The 22125-nt window shown below is 39.4% G+C and overlaps 2 protein-coding genes across 3 annotated transcripts; one reads left to right on the forward strand and one right to left on the reverse strand.

Annotated features, from left to right (window-relative positions):
- Positions 1 to 2313: 2313 nt before the first annotated feature.
- On the reverse strand, positions 2314 to 8726 carry LOC140241609 (HIG1 domain family member 2A-like). The gene is made up of 2 exons (XM_072321344.1): positions 8555 to 8726; positions 2314 to 5161 (listed from the first exon to the last, which is right to left on the reverse strand). Exons 1-2 carry the CDS (start codon positions 8724 to 8726, stop codon positions 4983 to 4985), a joined length of 351 nt encoding a protein of 116 aa, XP_072177445.1. The 3' UTR covers positions 2314 to 4982.
- A 1458-nt stretch (positions 8727 to 10184) lies between these two features.
- On the forward strand, positions 10185 to 21539 carry LOC140242185 (nucleolar protein 16-like). 2 transcript variants are annotated; one of them, XM_072321950.1, is made up of 5 exons: positions 10185 to 10348; positions 16648 to 16756; positions 17760 to 17841; positions 18686 to 18792; positions 19846 to 21538. In XM_072321950.1, exons 1-5 carry the CDS (start codon positions 10248 to 10250, stop codon positions 20002 to 20004), a joined length of 558 nt encoding a protein of 185 aa, XP_072178051.1. In that variant the 5' UTR covers positions 10185 to 10247; the 3' UTR covers positions 20005 to 21538. The 2 variants fall into 2 exon arrangements, with proteins under 2 accessions (XP_072178051.1, XP_072178052.1); XM_072321951.1 differs by lacking the exon at positions 10185 to 10348 and adding an exon at positions 10554 to 10706 and having other exon boundaries at positions 19846 to 21539.
- The last annotated feature ends 586 nt before the right edge of the window (positions 21540 to 22125 follow it).

A 22125-nucleotide genomic window follows, 5' to 3' on the forward strand; every position in this document is an offset into this window, starting at 1 on the left:
TTAGTTCTCATGCCCTCATTTGTTATTTCAGTACACATTTACAAACTTTGCTTTTTGGAAGTGTTGTTTTTTTTATTTATGTGGACATCTTCTTGATCTATGATCAAACATCTTCTAATGATTTGGGGACAAAATTATTACAAGAAACACACAAACAAATGGGAGTACACTATCACTGAATCTTTCTTTGCAGATGAGTAAGAATGGTCCATCTGAGCCAGGGTAGCCTCTAAAACTTATAGCACTGTTCTCAAAGAGGATCCTGGTCAGAGATACTCTGATAATAGGTCTTGCAATATTTCTTGAATTCTTGGATATGCCACAACCTGCATGGAAGTGCTCATAGCTTGGCATCTGCCAGTCCTCAAAAATCTCGTGGAAGAGTGCTCACTGACTTTTTGTCAGTCAGAAAACATTTTACCCCCTTTTTTCTTCAGGTAAAAAAAAAGAAAAGAAGCAAAATGTGAGTTAATCCTTTTGCATCTCATTACCAACAAAGAAGCAAATTGCACTGGAGTCTGGTATAATATACTGGTGCACAGATGGCAGTTGCCATGACAACTGGTGAAAATAATGTTGGCTCAGGTGAACATTTTTTTTTTTTTTTTGTAGTGTAGTCCCATTAGGAGCAAACATTTCACATGAATAAGTGATAAAAATTTGTCTACAATGCACTCGAAATACATTTTCAGGTTTAGATTAGAGGCCTTTATCTCAGATTCAGTCAATATTTCATCCCAAATATGCTTCAGTAACTAATGAATCCCAATTTAGAAAAAAAAAATGACTTTCTTTTGCATTAAAGTCCCAGTCTTATTGAAAAAAAAAAGGAACAGCTAGCTCAACCAGCTGTTGCTGAAGTGTTTGTTTTTTCCATCATGCAGCTCACCAAAAAAAAAAAAAAAAAAAACAACACAGAAAAAAAAATCAAGCCCAAAAAGTTTCAGCAATAACCCCTGATGATGTGACATCGACATAGACACATCAATCCAGCTCTTTATGAGGAGCATTCCAAGTTGATTTATTTAAATCTTCATTTATTTTGTCTTGTTTTCTGGGGGGGGGGGGGGGGGAAGAGTGGCCTCTATGGATTCTGCAATTGATGATGCAACAATAAGCTGTTACTTGTACTTCGGAGAACCTTTAAAAGAGAAACACTGAATATGTAAAGGGTTGTGGTGTATCTCTAGATCGTTATTGTAAGTTGGAACATTTGATTGGATCAAGTAGAAATAAATATGGTGGAAGAACATGACAACAACCAATGCAAATGTACTCATTCCACCTGTAGTTGAAATTGTAAAGTGTTAAAATGAACTTGTTGCAGTCATTTCATTGTAAGATATTCAAGGTTATATGTATATAAAATTCTAGATTTGTTCATGGACTTAGTTCCAGAATGAACTATCCTGGTGTTCATCATTTCACCCCATTGGACTTGTAAATACATGTATCTGTATACATTTCCTTTCATTTGATAAACATCTTGTACATTCAAAAATAAATGTTTGTAAGTTTTGATCTGTGTAAAGTATGAGTTTGATGTAAATGTATTCATACTAGCTGTGGATTTGGTGAATAAACATTTTCCATTCTGTATTATATCAGCCTGGAATTGACTGTAAAATTCTGCATGTTTGGTGTCTTATACATGTTGTACTGAAGATTGTGTCCCATATATTTCTCCCTCTCAAACTACATGTACATAGCCAATAAGCCAGTTCGAGGCTCCACTTTGCGCATGAGCAGAAAAATGTCATGTGTACTAGCAGGTTCAATGGTTTTTAAATTTACTGAGATAATTATCTGTGATACATTGTATAATGATTCATGTTATCCATATCCATGGTGCTTGCCTGCACATCCACCCGACAGCAAGCCTGGTATTTGGCAATATTATTCGAAAAAGTATTGTAATTCAAGTACCTTCATTGCAACATCATGAAATGGATGCTTCCCCAAGTGTTGACGGACCATTCTGGTCACCTGGTATATGCAAGTTAAATCTTTGTTTGAGCATGATTGATAAATTTCCATAAAATGTTACTGCTTTAAAAATGAGTCAAGTGCCTCGCCAACTGAGAAAAAAAGAAAGGTCATTTGTACCAGTGTGTACATGAGCAAACTCTGAACTGACTTATTATCCCATCAAATCCTTGAGGACACCACCTCTTTAGTCATCAAATTGACAACTCTGAAATTCATTGTACAAATATCTTGTAATGAAGAAAGACTAGATGGAATAGTTGAACTAATAAAATGCATGTTGTATGCACAAATTTGGAAAGAAATTCACAAGAAAAAGAAATAACATAACCTTTAACCTTCTAAATTTTATTGCCAACGTATGAAAATCTTCTGTACATGTAGGTTTTCAAAAATTCTGCTATGAAACACAATTAGTTTATACACCTGTATGTGAACAACCACAAAAAGGGCTCAAATGCATCATAATTTAGAGCTCTACTACACTCAACCTTGCTTAAGTTGACCTCGCGTAAGTCGAATAATTGCCTTTCGAGAAGTTGGTCTTTTCAAGTCCTCTTCTCTTAATAAGCTATTGATTTTAATCCCTCAAAAGTTGACTTTTCTCCAAGTCGAAGCTATTTCTTCAGTCCAGATAGATTTATTTAGGGGAGGTTGACTGTATATGAAACAATAGTAAAATCGTAATAAAAAGGGTAACATCATTTAAACCACAAAAATGTGGTTTCTGGGAATTGGTATGTGAAAGACACTGGCAGTCACAGATGCACATGCACACACACACAAACACACAGAGGCTACATGTAAATCTATCTTCCCTAAACAGAGTCTAAGTTTCCTTGTTGATATCAAAGTACATTGCAGCAGGATTATCAACTAACTACAGTACACATAAAATAGCAATACTATGCTTCATATCACATGATACTATACAAAAATGTCATTGGATAATAAAAGTTTATTCCATTCTTTAATGTTTCTCATTTACAAATACACATAGAGGTACATGTCCTGATATTTACACGCAAGTACAGTGTTTGCACAAGCACACCTTCCTTACCACTGGTACTTGCAATCTTAAAATATGGTCAATGATGACAACCACAGTTGCCTGTTTCAGACTGATTTCACACTTTTCATGACTGCTCGACAGCAACACAAAAGTTAACACACAATAAAGTCAGGGCTGCCAACCTTGAGTGAGACTTTGGCGTGAGACACTGCGAGGGAGCGGAGCGACCTCCTGGCTAGCGCTTGGCGGCCTGCTGTGCGGCCGTACGTACGTACGTACTACGTACACAGTCAGTGTATGTAAAGCGATGTAAAGCACACGTCATAGCCATACATGTACTGTAATTTGCCAAAAGTACAAGCTACGCTCACGTGGTATAGGTAGAAACTAATCGTAATCCAATAGCTCGTCTTTGCGCGCGAACCGAAAACGATTATTATTGGTTAAGCTTTACACCCGCACAGGAAAATCTCGACATTTTGGGCTTGGGCATATCGATATTCGGAATATCAGAGAATTTAGAGATATTTTTGTAGTCATGTACATTCCATTTTGGGGGTTTAGCGTGAGATTTCGTTTATCAGAGTGAGACAGTCAAAATTGGTTGAATTGCGTGAGTCTCACGCTCAATGCGTGAGAGTTGGCAGCCCTGTAAAGTTTGATTTTCCTCTAAAAAATTGAGTTTCGTTCTGACATCATGATGTGAGTTTGAAGACCCAAGCCTGCAATTTGATGAATACAAACAAATTTTGAGAGTGTAAACTTGTTTCCTCATGACCAAAAAATTAAAACAAAAACAAAAACAAACAAATCATCTACAAAAGCCTTTGGACTGTACTGTATGGAAGTGAAATATAGAAGATCTCATTGAAGATACCAGACGAATTCAAAACTTCCAAGACTTACTGGAATTATTTTAATTAGTTATCATACCCACATCAACATGCCTTGGTACATGACAAGGGCATGTTACACTGCAAAATGTTGGCTATGAGTGATGATCATTGCATACAAGTGCATATGCACATCATGTTATTATGGTGAACTTGGACACTACATGGTGGAAGTAATTGACAGCAAAGCATACAAATGAAAATTGCACACACACGTTACTTCTCTCTTAAGATATCACTAGCATTGATTCACACAATATTCCTCTCACATACGTTGTTGTAACTTACAGGTTTTCAATTTATACATTTCGTTGGCTGGACATCACCAATTACAGTATGTAGAGGTGCTCTAGAATCAGCTGTAATGAAGGATAGCACATAAACTGGATAGGGGCCTAAAAAGATCCATATCACTGATTGCCAATTCTGCATTGATTTTCCATAGGACAGAATACATGTATCAAAACCCACATTTCAAGGCATGACTTAAATAGGCAATGTACATACATTTTGTAGGTTTAGTTGTACATGTAGTAGAAAAGATTATCTTGATATCAAAAAATCACATGTCACTGATGACTACCGGTAATTAAATGAAATTATGGACACTGTAGGACTTCCTGAAAGCTGCACTCCAGATTGTACTGAGTGGAAGCTCTTAACATTGCATCATTTCTGGACAGGTCTTGCATTACCTTGGACAGAACATTAAACCTTAATCCAGCTAGTCACTCTGGTGACCCTTTTGGGATGAACTTCCCAGCAGAATACTTTTCTCAGTATGAAATTCCCTTTATGATCATTTAGCTGTTGTTTATCTATTACCATGGTTTCACTTGCATGGACACAAGAACTTCTAATCTTCGGAAACACTTGGGCAGAGAAAGAAAGAGGACAACTCCACTGAAGAGGCATGCACTTCTCAGCACAACTTTTAAAATCGCATGTATGCTGACAAACAAATCCACCTTCCAAGAAGGAGCAGATACTCCCCGGCTAATTACTTTCTCTGTCTTTGTCTCCATCTCCCTTCACTTTGTATTGTTTTCTTTCTTACGTTCGTAGTCCCACTCCATCCTACAGGCCAGTGCCTATTTCTTGACATCGTAATACGGCTTTCCAGCTCCCATGGCAACGCCGACCAGCACAGCCATAATGGTCAGTCCCTGGGCCGCCACTCTGGCCCGCATCATCATTTGCGACTTGCCCGTCTGGCCTCGTTTGAACATCACCAGTCCATACGTCAGTGCTCCGGCAGTGGCCATACAACCTAGAGGAAGAAGGAGTAATGTCAAAGGCACATTGGGTCAAATCAAAGCATGGCACAGAGCAGAGTGGAGGTCACAGCACTAACTTATTCCATGGCTCAATAGTAATTACTCCTCTGCATACTACATTGCAAATATCCTGAACATGACAAGACCCCAATTTCATACTATAGACCGATTCAAGTGACTGTTCATGGAAGTGCGCCCTCTTATGGCGACGCCATAACTGGGGGCCATCCAGGCCGGGTCGGCAAGCGCCCTGCGTGCGTGGCAAGGGTGCCAGCGGCAGCCAGTGCTTTTACCACCCGGCGCCAGCCGGCCAGCTAGCTATCTCTGGCGCTGGCAGCGATCGACGCATCTGGATTTGTGACAACTAGAGTCTACTTTTTTTTTTCGCTAGCTAATTAAAAAAAAGAAATAATTAAACAACTTCTACCGACTATGAGCGAATGGGTAGATGACATACGGCTGTAGCCAAAACTTGAATTTCACGGTAAATATCGGTACGATCCGTGAGTGTTTGTAGACTCTATTTCTTTGGCGATGACTTGGTTACTCGCGTGTAAGCCCCATATATTCACATTTGTGTAAGAGAATAAAAACCGCTGGGGAGAACTATGGCTAGGCGAAGGCAGACGTCTTGCTAGTAAGCATAGACTGTTGAGAGGCTAACTGGTATAATTAAATACAAATAATGAATAAGAACCTTGAGCTAGATATGGCGCTATAAATTGCAACCTATCAGTTAACTTGAACCTTTTTAGGCTTTTGCCTTTACTCGGGAGTCTCGGGCCAGCGGGGTAGAATCTGTCTAGATCTACGTTAGATCTTGTCTAGAATTCTAGGCAAGAGTCCAGACTAGATCTAGACCTATTGACTTCTAGAACCCTACATCCTATATCATTTTCGGTTGTCGATAACTTCAGGCAAGCCTAACTAAGTAAACCAAAAGGAATACAAATCTAGGCGTTTCTAAGCCGTATAAACTTAAATTACGTTGCCTGATGTCAACAACCAAAACTACTTGGGTCTAAGTAACCTTGCATAACATCACCCTAACGCCTAAGATCTGCAAAAGTGATTTTCAAATCATACTTTCTTAATATGATTATGAAACGGATGTTTGCCACCATCCATGGTTTAATATTTAAAAGTGTCACTTTATCAAAAATCAAAGTCAGAGTTTCAGGCCAAAATTGAATATGGTCAATTCAGTGCTGAACATTGAAGAAGTGAAATCAATAGGCCCCTTTAAGAATTGAACGCATCTTGAAACATTTATTTCGCTGTAGTGTAGGCTGTAAAATGTGTGGCATAATAATATAGTATAGCCAGGAAGTGTATTCTAACTTTGGCAAGTAGTGCACAAAAGCATTAAAAAAAGAATAAATCAGTGAATTATCAAAATCTTTGATCTGAACTTGTCTTCTAAAATGAACAACATATTTTACGAATATGCAGTGAAAGCCTAATCAAATGGAGAATCTAGTAGGCATTCGATATCTATGCATTTTTTATACCGTTGTATTTCACTTAATTGTCTCTAATTCACATTTATCATGCGTCAGTGGTGTCTGAATTGCACATACTGCCGTGAAGCTTCCATTTCCATTGTTGTTTTTTTCTGTTATTTGTGCACCCAACAACTGCACAATATGTTTTCCTGATCCTTCCTCTGAAGCTTTCATTGTAGATCAATATGTATGAATCACTCAATTTGTCCAAAATAAAAGCATTAAAAGCCGCTGAACGACTTTTCCCACAGTGAATAAACAATCACAATATTAGCGCGGCGGTCGCCGGCCGCGGCGCAGCGGCCAGGCCCGGCTAACTATGCGCGACGGGTACGCTAGGCTGTTGAGCTGCAAGTGCAACTCGCTGGGTAGCTAGCTCGCTGGAAGCCCCCGTTGGCCCCCAGTTATGGCGACCGTTATAGCGCCGCTAGCGGCGGTAGGTGAATAGGTCATCGAAATTGAATCGGTCTATATGCTCAGCACATCAAGAAACTACATGTTGTATAAAATGCATGGACAGCTGGCAAGATGGATATGAAAGAACACTTTACACTGCAAAGGAGAAAAACAAGGTCTTTAGAGGCACAACTCAAGTTGTGAGCTGGTTCATGAAGTTCAAGATCATTGTTGGTCGCATACAGTATGCACGCCAGTATCAACATGCCTACACACCAGGTAGGCATCTTGCTTGGCTGGACTGTTGTACTATCATTACATAACCTTTACGATACAATTCATCATCATGTGTGTTTGTTTATTTTTTTTTTCTTCTTCTGCCTTGATAGTGACTACAATCACCTTTTTCATTATTCTGTTTCTTTCAGGGAGGTCTAAGTAACATTAGGGTTTAAACTTTTCCAGTAATTAATTGCAGAATAATAACAATCATCACCATTAAACATGTACATTCTCAGGACATTTTTGTACTGTGCATCAGTTATATGTACAACTACAAAGTAATAAAGTTAAGAGTGCAAGCCAATTCTTAGTGCTACACTGCTAGCTGCGATCACAAAAATTAAAAACAACACGAAGTATTTTCTGTTTCTTGAGTCATAACTTGAGATGCATGGAAATGATGGAATGTTTTGCAATCGTTTGTTACCTGCCAAAAATATATCATATTTGTAGTGTAATAAGTGTATTTTGCCAAAGTCTGTTGAAAATCTTGTTAGTGCAGTGTCACAGTGTAATCACAGATTCATGTCAGTAGTACAATCAGAATCCAGATAAAGAACTCATCCACAAACGCATCATTATATCAGGCATTGGTATTACTTAGTTTTGGGTTGTGTTAACTTTTGGGTTGTGTTAACAGACGTACGGCCACGCCATATGGCATGGCAGTACGTCTGTTTCAGGTATTCAACATTTTCTTCTGACTTTAAAAATGGCTATAAATGCCAATTAGCAATTGAAAGTGAGCAAATGTTCATGGCTGGCAAACAATGGATGGGCTTCACTTTATTACCTCCGCCAAGGGAGGTGATGTTTTTATTGGCATTTGTTTATTTTTTTGTCTGTGTGCAAAATAACTAAAAAAGTTAGTTATGAACGCCAAACGGATTTGGATGAAGCTTACAGGAAAGGTTGAGAATTATACAAGGAACAGGTAATTAAATTTTGGTAGTGATCCGGGCCGGGAATTGTTGTGGATATTATGAAGGATTGTCGATATTTTGGCGGGTAGGGTCAATGAACTGGCCCTACATACCCTGGCTATGGCTGGCGCGGATGGCGGTGGCCGTCCGCGCCTGCCGCCTTGATGCTGCGCCACGCGCTACGACCGGTTCGGTCAGGAGCGGAGCTGAGCCTTCGGACTGCACAGCACACAGCAGATTAGCGTCCGACTTCAACTGAACTGTTCAGCTGGCTACTCACCGATGGGAACGAAAGGATTCTGCTTCACTTTCTTCACAAACTTCTCTTTGAAGCCCTCATGTTGGTAGGGAACCCAGTCGTGGAGCTCGGGAGGCAACTCCCCAGGATACTGAAAAGGTTCCTTCACTTCCTTTGGGACATTGGGCACAGCTTTCTCCTTGATTGCAGCCATTTTCTAAGAATCAATATGCAATAGCTGGCGAGTAGTTAATGCCCGTGTGTATGCACACGTCGCAATGGAAATTAAAGTAACACACCGAGGTCTGAAGCAGCACAGCGTATCGCTATTGGCTCCGTTTTGGTTGTCGCCATCCTTTATCAGGTAAACCTGTAATGCTAATCATCTTAATTTGAGCATGGTAAGAAGAAATTCGGGTATGATAGCACATGAAAAAAATGTTCAAAAATACCTCGTTCAAAATCTCTGTCTGCTACAACCCGAATTTGTCAGGTTAGAATCCAAAGGTGCATTTATTTATTTTTTTTTTTGCAATATACTCTATGAATTTAATAAGTTCTGAATATTTTGACAGTATACATTCAAAAGGCATGATATAGAAGGCTAGGTCAATTAAAATGGGAGAGGGGGATCTACTATGTTGATTTCCTGGTACATATCAGCACTATGTTTTCAAAAGGGGGGGCACTTCCAGGTTTCATGAGCTAAAAAAAAGGAAAGGAAAAAAAAGAGGTCTTCAGTGCAACTTCTCGCGCCACTTCTGGGTTTCTTCAGCTGACAAGGAAAAAAAAAAAAAAGCTCTTCAGCACAAAAACAAAGGTCTTACCATGTTCAAAGGTTTTATTCTATTTTCTTTTTCTACTGCCACTTCCGGGGTAACAGAAAAAAAAAATGTGGGGGTGGGAGGGGCTCCCCCGCCCTGCATATATCTCATTTCTATGATTTATCATGCTTCATCCAGTCACATTAACTTGATATTACGTAGTCAATCTAACTGTAAAGAAGTGACGTTTTCTTCACCTTCAAGGGTGATTTCGTATTAAAGTGAAAGGTGAAGTGTTCCTTGAAATAAAAGGCCCCTTTAGAGATGAGCTAGTGCGGCAAAGCCTGTGGCTCCAACCCTGCCTTTTTTCAATCTCTGAGTACTGTAAAAGTGGAAATTTTCGCGCATTTTGTGCAACCCGAAACTAGCGCGAAAATAAAAGTATGGGAATAGATGTCTTGATTCCGCGGAATTAAAAACACGCGAAACTCTTCTTGCCCCGTGGAGCGCAAAAAATTAGTCGCGCGAAAATATCCACTTTTACAGTAACAGATTAGGCCTAATGGTCTGAAGCATCTTGTCTGGGTAGCCTTGCTTCATAAACAGCTAAACCGCACACAAGACGGAGAAAAAAAAATGCTTGAAAATTCAATGAAACACTACGACTAGTATTCCATTTTCATTACAAAAAAAAAAGAAGATATGGTACTTTAATGTAGATTTAGGACTAATTATATATTCTGCAGTTGTCGCAAAATCGAATTAGCTTGAGCTGTCTGATCGCAAAACTGACCTGGGCAACCCTTATAAATGTCGTGATCGAAGGACATAATTCTATCTTTAAATATAGATTACGCAATATTTTACCACCTTTGGAGATATTGCATCTCCGTGTGCATTTTGACTGCACTGACACTGACAGTGCTGTCGTGCGGAGTTTGGCATCTTTGCACCCACAAGGTGTTTACAAAATGGCAAAGACAAAGGCTGCGAGACAGAGGCGCAAGTTCAACTATAATGCGAATCGTCGGAAACTTTGGAAGAAAAGGAATAAGCTCCCTGCTATAGAGTGGTATGTTGTGTTTTTAATGAAAGACTACCAATACCGGTCACATGTTCATGTAGTCCCATATGCTGTTGTTCATGTGTGGTATTAGGGAGTTTTCGATTGGGTGAACGAGAAGGACGTGCCGCCGAGCGCAACCGTACGTCAAGGCGTCACGTCTGTACGTTGACCCGCTGCTAAAACACATTTCGATTTCGGGCGCCGGCGTCACGTCTCGTGGCGTGTGCAGGAGGCAGCAGGCCCTGTGCCTTGCGTGCATATTAGCGGAATTTGTGACTCGTTTCTGTACTTGTAATATTTATTTTGTCTTTGACTAGATGCGTATCCTGGGAGGTATTATGTGGATTTTTAAACATGATGCATGGTAAGACTATTAGGCAAATGCACTGCTGCACTAGCTAGGCCAAAAGCACCAAAATCTGTTTGCGTACAGCATTACGTGTAAATGCATGTGTGGGACTACGGTAGGCAGTTGCAAAGTGCGAAACAGTGAAAACGGGCAAATAAAGTAGGTACCAGAGGCTGTAGTTTGTATGTCAGCGCTGTTGCTGCGACGTGTCAAGATCATAAGCTTTCATGTAATTAGAATATAAATATTCTCTCGAAAGAAAAAGGAAAACAGGTGAACTGAGCACGGATTTCCCGAGAGTCGTGCTCTTTCGCACGATACCCGAGAGGAGTGTGACGTCATAGCAAGGGTGGGTTGAGGGTGGCGCAACCGATTTGGGTGGACGGTGATTACCGGGGTTAACGCGTTCGAAATTTGTGCGATGAGCCGAGGGTCGACACTCGCGCATGCGCAGTACGTAAAAACTACGTCATAACAGGGTGACGCCTGGCTCAACGTGCAAATCGAAAAGTCCCTATTACTTCACTTTCTGAGAGACAGTCCATGTCCACGATCCACGTCGCGTCGACGTGACCATACGTCCAGTTGTGTTTAAATACAGAGCTCTGTGTACTACATTTAACATAGTACAACAACATCCAGTTTATTGGTATTTCAAGACAAAAATAATTTGGAAAGACTTCCATATGTACCCCCCGCTACAGTGTTCGATATGTACCCTCCGCTAAAATTGCATGAAAACAGCTCTCTAGATCTAGATCTAGTGTAGTTTGACATTCTAAAATTGATGGGGCCTGGCTCATGGCTGGGGGTCGAATAAAAAATGGGGCGTGGTATTTTTTTATTTTATTTTTTTTTTTGGGGGGGGGGTCATTACTGAAAAAAAAAAAAAAAAACATCGAAAAAAATATTTACTCTCCTCTCACATGTCCCCTGCGGGCCCTGGCCCTTCTTCCTTCTCTCTCTTCCCTCTCCCTCTCTTTCCCTTTCTTTCTGTCTCTCCTTTTGACGATCGCCATCTGTATCTCAAGTGGACTTCCTGCAAAGTACCTGAAATGACAAACATGACATAATAGATAGAGAATGCATTCTGCCGAAACTATGGGTCTGGGTCACAAACTCACTGTCACAAGTATCTGAGCCCAGTCAGTGTCCTCACAAACGTGCTGCACGATGAGCTCCGAGGCAGAGGTAGAGCAGAGGGTTCTAAATCTAGTTCATGATTAAAAATATACAATGCATCAACTGTACTAATATACTAGGTTCTAACTATGCTCGACTCGCTGTAGATGGCACTATTTTCATACTTTCTTCCGAGTCGTCTGCCTTGCCTTGTTTTGCAGATGCAGTCTCGGCAAATGAAGTTTCACCCCAGTACAGACCGACCTCATTCTTCTAGTCTTGACTGTTTTTCAGGCAATTGAAGGGTTATGTGCATAAAATGAAAACCATAGTGAAGGTTTAAATCTATAGATGGATAATTATTAAGAGTCTGTGTCACAGGGAATCGCATAACCCAGGGGTCCGCGTCACCCTATAGGACACCGGGGTAGGCGTCACCGTAGGACACCAGGGTTCGCGTCACCCTAGGACACTGGGGTCTGCGGCACCCTAGGACACTGGGGTCAACGTTACCCTAACACTAACCCTGACCCTAACCCTGGGACACCGGGGTCAACATTACTCTAACACTAACCCTGACCCAAACCCTAGGACACCGGGTCCGCGTCACCCTAGGTGATAGGACACCTGGTCCGCGTAACCCTAGGACTGCGGGATCAACGTTACCCTAACACTTACCCTGACCCTAACCCTATACCCTAACCCTAATCATAAGCTGTAACCATCTAAATAAAATTTTTACATCCTGACCGTAAACCTGTACATGGTCACGGCCGAGTTGTCTAATAATTGTGGCGAGTTACCTTCAACCGAGCAACGTATACTTGTGCAAACGCGTACACACAGCAAAGTACGGTGTCCATCCATGCCATCAGTCTTTGAACTGTAAGTTACATTAATTTGCTAGCAATAGAATCTGGTTCCATGGAATTCATCTTTTTTACAACTACTGTCCACCAGGAGCTTAATTCGGAGGAAATGACGTGGCATTATCGCTTAAACTTGATCACGACAAACAATTGGCTGTAAAGTACACACAAAGATTAGGATTAATTGCTAGCAGTGTAATGTTAGTCCCACCTACGTGAAATAAAGTTGGTGAGTAAATTTTCACTATTACATTTTTATAGGTTTTTATCTATTTCTACCTATATGCAAAGATATAAATGTGTTTTATGACTAAATATATTTTCTTCTTATTTTTTTTTTCAATTTTAGCGGGGGTAGATATGCAAGTCTAGCCAATAATTTTACACACGTCACGGACAGATAATGTGATTGATTCATATTGAAAATGAAATGGTCTTCTCTACAGCCACGGGACCGGCAGTTTTCTTACCGAACAAAAAAACAATAAAAAACATAGGTGTTGTAGAGCCAATAATGTTGCCATCTGGATTTTTATTTTGTTGTAACTAGAATTTTGTTATAACAGCGTTTGTTTACATGAGTGCACTGTAATACCAAATGGCCACGTCACGAAGGTGCAGCGACAGTTACACCAATATGGCCTATGGCTCAGTTATGGCCTGGTTATGGGCATTGACCTTGAGTCAAAATGTCACTCGGCGCTCATTTAATTACGGGGAACGAAAGCCCGGATAAAAGTGTAGATTGAGTAAAAGCAGCAAACACATCAGTGAAAGTGTGAAAGTTTAATATGCTTACAGGAAAATCAGACAATTCGTTCAAAAGTTATGCGTTTTTAAGTTTTGGTGCTGTCATCGCTGGATAATGAGACAAGTTTTTAGTACGACACTTCATATCATCGCGGACAACAGTGTTGAGAGAATAAAACTTAATGAGGAGAATTCCACAAAATTTGATTTTCCATGTAAAGTACATACGCATTTTTATCAAAAGGGTAAATATTATATCCCATGTTTCTGAAAGAGATACGGTAAGTTAAGTTCTTTACATGTATCACTCAGTATGCTAAAAATGAAAGTAGGGTGAAAAAATATTGATTTTTTTTTTGTTGTATTTTCTTGATGTTTTTGTGCATAATGACATCATAAAGTATAAATTTAGTAGCTGATCTCCTTAAATCCAGCGATGACAGCACTGAAATTTAAAAAATTCATCAACTTTTGAATGGATTGTTTGATTTTTGTGAAACTTTGTTCTTCTAATTTTGCTGCTTTCTCTCAATCCACAGTGATTATTTGTGTATATATAGGCTTTTGTTTCCTTAACCCATTGAGGACAGACTGATTTTGTTACAACACATATTTCCCATAGACACCTGCCCGAGTATACTCGGTACTCGTCCTCAACAGGTCAAAGTGTGCCGAATTATATTTCCACATTTCAGCCTCCCCACAGTGTGCTTGCCATCCTACTGTGACCTCCAAAATTTCAATGAAATCATCATTCAGCAAAATTGACTTTATGTTAAACATATAGGCCTATGTATCGATTTGAACATTTGCAGGACTTTTGAGGTTGCACTACCAAAATAACATGAAAAGGATCATACTAGCCATAATGATTTTATCATGTAGTGTAACATGCTAGCTATGTGCTTGAATGGCTGCTTAGTTCAATGGTTGCCATGTACTGGTGTTACATTTGTGCACCTGGCATCCACATCAAGACATGTGTTCTTGCCTAAATTGTACATTTGAGATTCTGATACCCATGGTGCATTGTATGTGCTTTGCCATTTCTTGAAATTTTCTGTGTAACATGTACAAAATATATACAATCAAACCTGCCTTAGCGGCCACCTCTCTATAGCGGCCACTGAAAAATCCCCCCGAGAGAAAAGCAATGTTAAAGACCCTGTGTATAGCGGCCACCTGTCTAACGCGGCCAGCGGCCACAAATTTTGTTTCCCGCGGTAGATTTTAACCTGTCTATAGCGGCCAAAAACCCGATGGAGCCGTAGCCGAGCCGATAATTCAGCGTGTTTTTCTGCTTGTTAGCCGTGCCAGTCATTCCTGGGCAACGTTCAGTGATCGCCACCGTTGCATTCATCACTTATTCAGTCACAATAAGGCACTAGTGACTGCACATGCTACATCATGTACTGTGCAACAATTTCATAAACACCGGCACTGTTCTATGCATGATACACACATGTGCATATGTACACACATACATGTACATGTACATGTAAGTATATATAGATGTATACAACGATGATGCATGTTACCTGTCTATAGCGGCCACCTGTCTATAACGGCCACTTTTCCCGTATCCCTTAGGTGGCCGCTATAGACAGGTTTGACTGTAGTTTCAAGGATGGTAGCAATCATGGCAGTACATTTGAGCAGTGTAACAGTGCCTTTAACTGCACTATTAACATACTCTCTTATACATTGTAGATGAGCTTCTAAACCTGAAACGTCTTGACACATTTTTTGGTCTGCATTTCTGTAGTGAGATATATTCTCTTCTTCATGCCTGTAGTATGACTTAATCTCTCACCATCTCACAATGACTGGCTAGCTGAGTACTGTATACATGATGGTCATAGTGTATTCTGTTGTGTTTTTATTAAACATACAGTTAAACTCGCCTAAGTCAACGTCGCATATGTCGAATAATCGCGTAAGTCGATGATTTCAAAAAGTCCTGATTTTTCCCCATTGACGTACGTGTATTAATTCACTCACAAGTCAAATTTTGTAAGTCGAATACTCGCCTAAGTCGATGAAATTCCAAGAACACTTTCACGGAAAAACCATTGAATTCACTGTGCCTAAGTCGAATAAGATTTTATTGTGTAATAAATCACTGTCATTTATTATTCATTATTTATTACTCATCATTATTTTGTTTGTCAGATGAGTTTGAGGTGACCAAAAAAAATTATCTAAAATCAAAATTCAAAGCGATCGCATGGGATCGTTTAACTCTCTTCGTATTTGGAGGTCCGCTGGTACAGCCCTGTCAGCTGCTGCGCTACGTTCGTACAGCGTTCGTACAGTACACATGCGTTCATTTACATGTACAGTATTGAGCTTGCAGTGTACATGTAGCTTGGCATTTGCAACGCTGTGCAGTGGAGTGGTATAATGGATGAAGCTGCTGAGTTTTCAAAGCGGAAAGTAGGGGGAAAGTTACGGGCACAGGTAAATCGGAATTGCACCTCTACACGCATTTCAAGCCACGGTATGGTAAACTGGAATCAATCACTGCTCAAATATCGTTCATATTCACTTCCCCGAGGTTTAACAAGGGTGTAAAGTAATCGGACCTGTGCCAATACTAATGCACTGTCCATGCAAAGTTAGCCGCGGCCCTGCTGGGCGACCCGTGCTGCGGCACACCGCTCCAGCTCTCGGCTCCAGAGTAGACAACATACATGTACTTACGTACATTAAACATACATGTATGTACCTATGGTGAAACTGTAAGTCGATTTTTTTTTCGACTTACGCACAAGTCGAAAATCGCTTAAGTCGATGTGTTTTGCTCAGTCCCGAGAAGATCGACTTATGCGAGTTTAACTGTATATCTTGTTTTAATTGAGATATTCCAAAGTAATCAACTCACAGAGTATTGCATCCTGTAACACAAATATCATATGCGCTTGTCTATCGTCTTTTAGATCGGATGGGACAATTGCTTACTTGTCTCTTCAAGAGGAATAATACTTCCATACATCAATGTGGTTCTTGATTGCAAAGTCAGTGACTTGTGAAATTACTGAACGTGTACAAGTCTGAATTGGCAAGGAATTACATCCACGAAATATGTGGCATATATTACGCATCAGAGTTGAGTTTAAGAAATATATTACCTATCCTTGGACTGAGGTATACCCATATTTATCTAGTTTTTCCCTCTCTCTCTCTCCTTACCCCCCCCCCCCCTTTTCATGCAGTCAACCTATTAAGGAGGCATGGGATAAGAGGAAATCTGTCAATGCTAATATGCTGGCGATGGGCCTGTCATCCAATCCCAACAAGACTCTACGCATCCCAACAGCTCAGGTTTGTTTGTCACAATTTTTTGTTTGTTCACTTGATCTTGATCTTGATCTTGATGTCGTTAATGTACAAACGCCTGGTGTGGCTATCCCTGACATTTAGGTAGCAATGCAAAAATCGGAGGCATATCTTACACAAGCTTAATTTTCAAGGTCTTTAAACACATTCAAATTCAATACTGCTACGCTTTGATTAATATGTTTGTTGGCAGTACTTGGCACAGTCCTATGGCATCAGTAGTGTCAATGCCTCCCCACCCCTCTTGTTTTGAAAAAGAAGAAGAAGACAAAAAAAGAAGACAAATGGTGATATGGTGATATGCTTGATATGAAATACAGTTTGATACCCATGTATGGATCTCACTGAAAAGCAACATGATATAATCATATTGCTGTCTTGAATGTCACAAATTATAGATTTGCAAATATGTTCTGCAAACTCGGTCACATTATCACCGAGCAATGTGTACCAGCAACCTTTAAAACAGACTGATGTTCATTTCATATTTGGTACTTTGGCAACTTGAAATATGAAAGCTAGTGTGCGTTCATATCCAGCAGCCTCAAGGGGTCAAGGAGGCATTTAGTTTTCAGGGTTTCAATATTTCGATACTTTTAGCCCAAAGCCTGTACGTCAATTAAACTACAAAGAAAACAAACGGGGAAAAAAAAGCTCTTCCAGTCTAATTTTGTATGCAAATTAAAGACAACAGTCGTCACTACTTTTGTGCAAGCAGGCTAATGCAAGCTGATGGTCCATTTTTGTCTTTTCAAAAGTACCGGTATCATTCTCAGAAGTGACTTAGTTGTAGTTATGAATGTCTTGTATACTCTTGTATGGCATTGTTTATATTTCTGCAAAATTTCAAAACTATCATTTAATGATTTCCTCCATCAATTCTTTAGTCTGTCTTCTCAGTCTATACAGTAAGTCTTTTTTATTTGATAATCATGTTCTATTTCTCATCATAATTATTTTTGTATCCCTGAAATTGCTGCCAATACAGGAGCGAATGAAACCAGCTTTGACAGAGGCTATGGATGTTGGTGATAAGCCAGGGCCAGCAGAAAAACAGTTTGTAGCTGAAGGTATGGCAAATCTTATGATTTAATATAAGTCCTCATTAAATAGTGAAACACTAGTACAATTGGCGCACGGACATTCTGCTTTCTATGCAAGTGCACTATATCTGCAAGAGTACCCTGAAATGTCTCATGTTTGTTTTGTCTCTTTTTTACCATTGTCAGAAAAAAGGACGATTTATATTTTCCATGAAATGTTCTAGCTCACCAATCAAATGATGATAAAATTGCCTGATCAGGAAAACTCTCATGAGATTTTGATTGTGATCGTTCTGAACCCATGTAGAATGTGAGCTTTTGAGTAAGTCTTTAGCAGTAGAGACTGTGTTTATTCAGTATTGTTGAGTATCCTGGCCTAAGTGTGTGTTATTTTGAAATGAAATAAAAAAGAGTAGATGTTTCACATTGAATGATAGTGTTGTCGTTGTTGTTGCAATCTTCAAGTAAAGACTTAAGAGTGAAGGAGTTGCAGTTGCTAAATTATTTATGACAAAGATGATTTTCGGAAAAAGCACATGTTTAGTCTATTAAAACAATTGTTTTGTGATAACATCACCTTTTATAATGTAAATGTCTATGTGGTTGCAACCAATGTGCCTGTTTCATTCCATTATGTAAAACTCTAACATTCCATAATTTCTTATTATGTATTCAATTCGGATTTTAAATGTGTACTTGTATGTTTGCTTGGTTTTGCTCTTTGTATTTTGTACTTCAGTGAGTGTTAACATGGAGTAGAGTACTACTTTTTTATGGCTGCTTTGTAGGTAGAAAGGGTTCCTTATTTTCTCAGTGTTCCTTGTTGATACTTTAACCATCTTTGACTGATGATGTATGGTTTATTGTGCAGAATTGCAATCGATCGCCGATCAGCCAACAAAGAAGCGTGAGAGGATATCAGAGCCGATGGCCAATTATTGCATCTACATGATGGAAAAGTATGAAAAAGATTACAAGGTGAGTCCCTTGTCTAACAAGCTGCATGCGTACTAATTTTTTTATTGAATTGCTTTTGTTGTTTGTTCCTCTTCATGTTGTAGGAGACTTTGAAGGCATTTAGACTAGATATTATCTTTTCTAAAGAAGGCAGTGTGGAGCTATTTGTGATCTGTAGCTTTCATAAGAACCCATCCCCTTTTGTTTCTTTGTTCTTATCTGTATGAGATTGTCCAAGAAATTATGCCAAATTGTGTATCATATTGGCAACTCATAGAATAAACCTAATTGTGCTTCAAGAGCTCATCATGTGTTTTGTTTTGTTTTTTTCAGCTTGAGGCTGTTAATCTTAATCGTCATTAGTTTTCAGTCGCATAATTGTTAGTCTATGTTAGTGTGTTGCAGGTTGAAGTAACCGATGACAGTATTCTGATATATTGCAGTCAGGATGATATCTGATTGTTATAACGGATGCACAGGATTCATACAGGAAATGGAGGGTGAAAGCAATCGCGTACCACACTTGTTTGATATTATCATGCTCTGTACATGAGAATTCATTGTAACCCTAAAAAAGAAAGTAATTGTGAAAGGAATTGATTTTGAATGAAACAGAAATTTTGGAGCTAAGTAGATTGGTGTTGTTTGAAGGTTTGCCTGGTGAAGTAAATGAGGAAAATGGGTTTGCAGTAACATCATGAGTAAAAAAGAAAAAAAAAATCATTATCATAGAGTAGAGACATGATGAAATCACAGTGTTGTGGTATAGCATGGGTTGGAACCAGGTGTGCGCATTATCACTCGAGCCATGTGAGGTTGTATAGAACCAGTTTCTGTAGAAATAAATGGCCATTGCATCACACTTTGGTACTGTATTCTAATGTGTGAGAAAATTTTGAGCTTTATGAATATAATTATATGCTTGCAATCAAAATGTCATTATCTTTGTCTTGTGTGCACCTTATCTTGGCAGAAGTTTTTACTGATACGCAACTTTTGTATGACAAGTATTATTCAAAGCATCTTTTCTCTTTTCCCCTTTCATCTTTGGTACTCCTTGCTACTATTTCCTAGGCCATGGCACGCGATGCAAAAAACTACTACCAAGACACGCCCAAACAGATCAAGAAGAAGATCGAGTGGTTCAAGAGCTGCAAAGTGCAGTACAAGCAGTACCTGGCCAAGAAAAAGGGTAAAACAGACACAACTGATGGTGACGTCACGATGAGTTGACCCACAACACAACAAATTTTGCAGGACGATTGTGACTGACAATATACTGAGGTCAGGGTTATCAAGTGAGATTGTGGGAGTCACCAGATGAGACGTTATCTCCGGGGTGTACCATTTCATTCTGGGGATGATACTCCACTCACATCAAGGAGACAGTGTTTTTGATTTTTTTCTTCTTCTTCTTCTTTTGGTGATCCTGGATGACTGTGACGAGTGTTAGTGAATGTGACCTTCAGGCTCCTATCCATGGAGGTGCTGTGTTCTGGGAGACACTGCTGAAGGAGATGAGGCTCACTGAACTTTGACCCTTACAAGTTGACATTGCAGAGGAGTCCTGTGTTCTGCTGCATCTCCTAATGAGGCTCTTGAGTCTTTGACACTACTGGCCTCAACAGGTACCACTCTCAGCTCACATTAGAAACAAAGATCTCATCTGTCTGTGATTTTAAAATATCGAAAGTACACTATACATCCTTCTAAGGATACGGACCAGGAATTTGCACCCATGCTTCCTATTTACATTGCTCCCTAATTTCTGTCCTTTGCAACAGAGTGATATACATATGATATATTTCATAGACAAGGTTCAAAATTCTTCCATGTGTTTGCTTGAATTGTGGTAGTATTTCCCCAATTCAAATGAAACTCTGTGAAGTTTAGAAAGTTATGATTGACGTAAAGTTGCCTCACCCTTTACAATTTACGTGACCGAATGGGTTGGTGTTTCCCAAACTCATCGGAAAATTTTTGTTGCAGCACATTTTTTCTGTTCCATTTGACAGTTCAGTGAATCTACGCCAATCATGTATCAGGAATGTATGTTTGTAGAACAAGACCTCACAAGACGCAATTCCTGTTTTGCCAGAGACTTCAGAAATGCTGTTTAACTATCCTGTGTTAGTGTCTGTGGTAGTAGGGCTAAATGTGTCATTCACAGTGAACAGTGAAGTATTGCAAGATGGTTTACATTTCTGTAATAAGCATTTTGATGATTCAAGGCTACGGAGCAGTCTCCATTTTTTTAATCAGCACAGAACACTTTCTTAACAAAAATGTCTTTTTGTATCTATGGTCAAGATGGATGGTACAAATGGTTGATTAATGCCACTTGACAAATATCAATTTATTTTCAGAATACAAGAACCCCCTTTCAGAATTTTAGAAAAACTTTCTTTGCTGGATTTTAATTATGTACTTGTTTGATATGTTGTCCTCAAAAAGGTAACATCATACAAAACGCATGTATATGAGTGCTATTAAAGCAACTGATGTCAGTGTTGAATCTGGGTTTGACAAATGTGTCTGTGTGATAAAATACAGCAAGTATATTTTTTTCCCAAAAATAAAGGAATATTAGTGGTAAACGGCCGTGTTTGAACGCTACAAAGCGAACTGAACCAAACCAAACAATACCATATTGTGCCGTACCATGCCAGATTGGAGCATTCAAACACACTGTGGAGAGAGCATACTTGATGAATTATTGCACCTGGCACGCTTACACTACATACAGGCGTCCTGAATAAAGAGAATCAACTCTTTGCATTAGAACATAGTATGTGTTGCAGGCATTCTTCTTATGCCAATTTTTGGTACAGTATAGTCCAGTTTTGGAGCACATTGGGAAATGGTCCACTTTTGGCTTGGTATGGTACGATACGATACACTGTTGGGAGTTTTTCGAGCGCTCATGAGGGTATGGTATACTGTAAAAGTGGATATTTTCGCGCGAGTGATTTTTCGCGTGCAGCGGGATAAGATGGATTTTGTGTGTTTTTAATTCCACGAAATCAGGACATTAACTACTCGAACATATGGCATACAAAAATATTTACATGCTTTTATTTTCACGCTAGAGTCTGGTTGAGCAAAATGCGCGAAAATTTCCACACCGCGAAAGTTTCCACTTTTACAGTAGTACAGTGTGCTTTAAGAGAGCACTCAAACGCATTCAAAGTTTCAAAACTTGTGTAGAAAATGAATAGTGTAACTTGTGTGTGTGTGTGTGTGTGTGTGTGTGTGTGTAAGCTCGAGTAATGATAGGTTTAAATACATAGTCACATGACATTGTTACGAAGGAGTTAGCTGCTGTCATCTAGACCGAATCTTCATATGCACATT

Source organism: Diadema setosum, chromosome 18 (assembly GCF_964275005.1).
Source record: "Diadema setosum chromosome 18, eeDiaSeto1, whole genome shotgun sequence".
NCBI classification, from domain to species: Eukaryota; Metazoa; Echinodermata; class Echinoidea; order Diadematoida; family Diadematidae; genus Diadema; species Diadema setosum.

Bases quoted from the DNA above. Each gene is read 5' to 3' on its own strand.
- LOC140242185 (XM_072321950.1), top strand. From the start codon at position 10,248: ATGGCAAAGACAAAGGCTGCGAGACAGAGGCGCAAGTTCAACTATAAT. The intron at 10,349-16,647 runs GTATGTTGTGTT...CTTTTCATGCAG, and splicing joins AAGCTCCCTGCTATAGAGTG to TCAACCTATTAAGGAGGCAT. The intron at 18,793-19,845 runs GTGAGTCCCTTG...ACTATTTCCTAG, and splicing joins AGTATGAAAAAGATTACAAG to GCCATGGCACGCGATGCAAA.
- LOC140241609 (XM_072321344.1), bottom strand. From the start codon at position 8,726: ATGGCTGCAATCAAGGAGAAAGCTGTGCCCAATGTCCCAAAGGAAGTG. The intron at 5,162-8,554 runs GTGAGTAGCCAG...TTCTTCCTCTAG, and splicing joins GAATCCTTTCGTTCCCATCG to GTTGTATGGCCACTGCCGGA.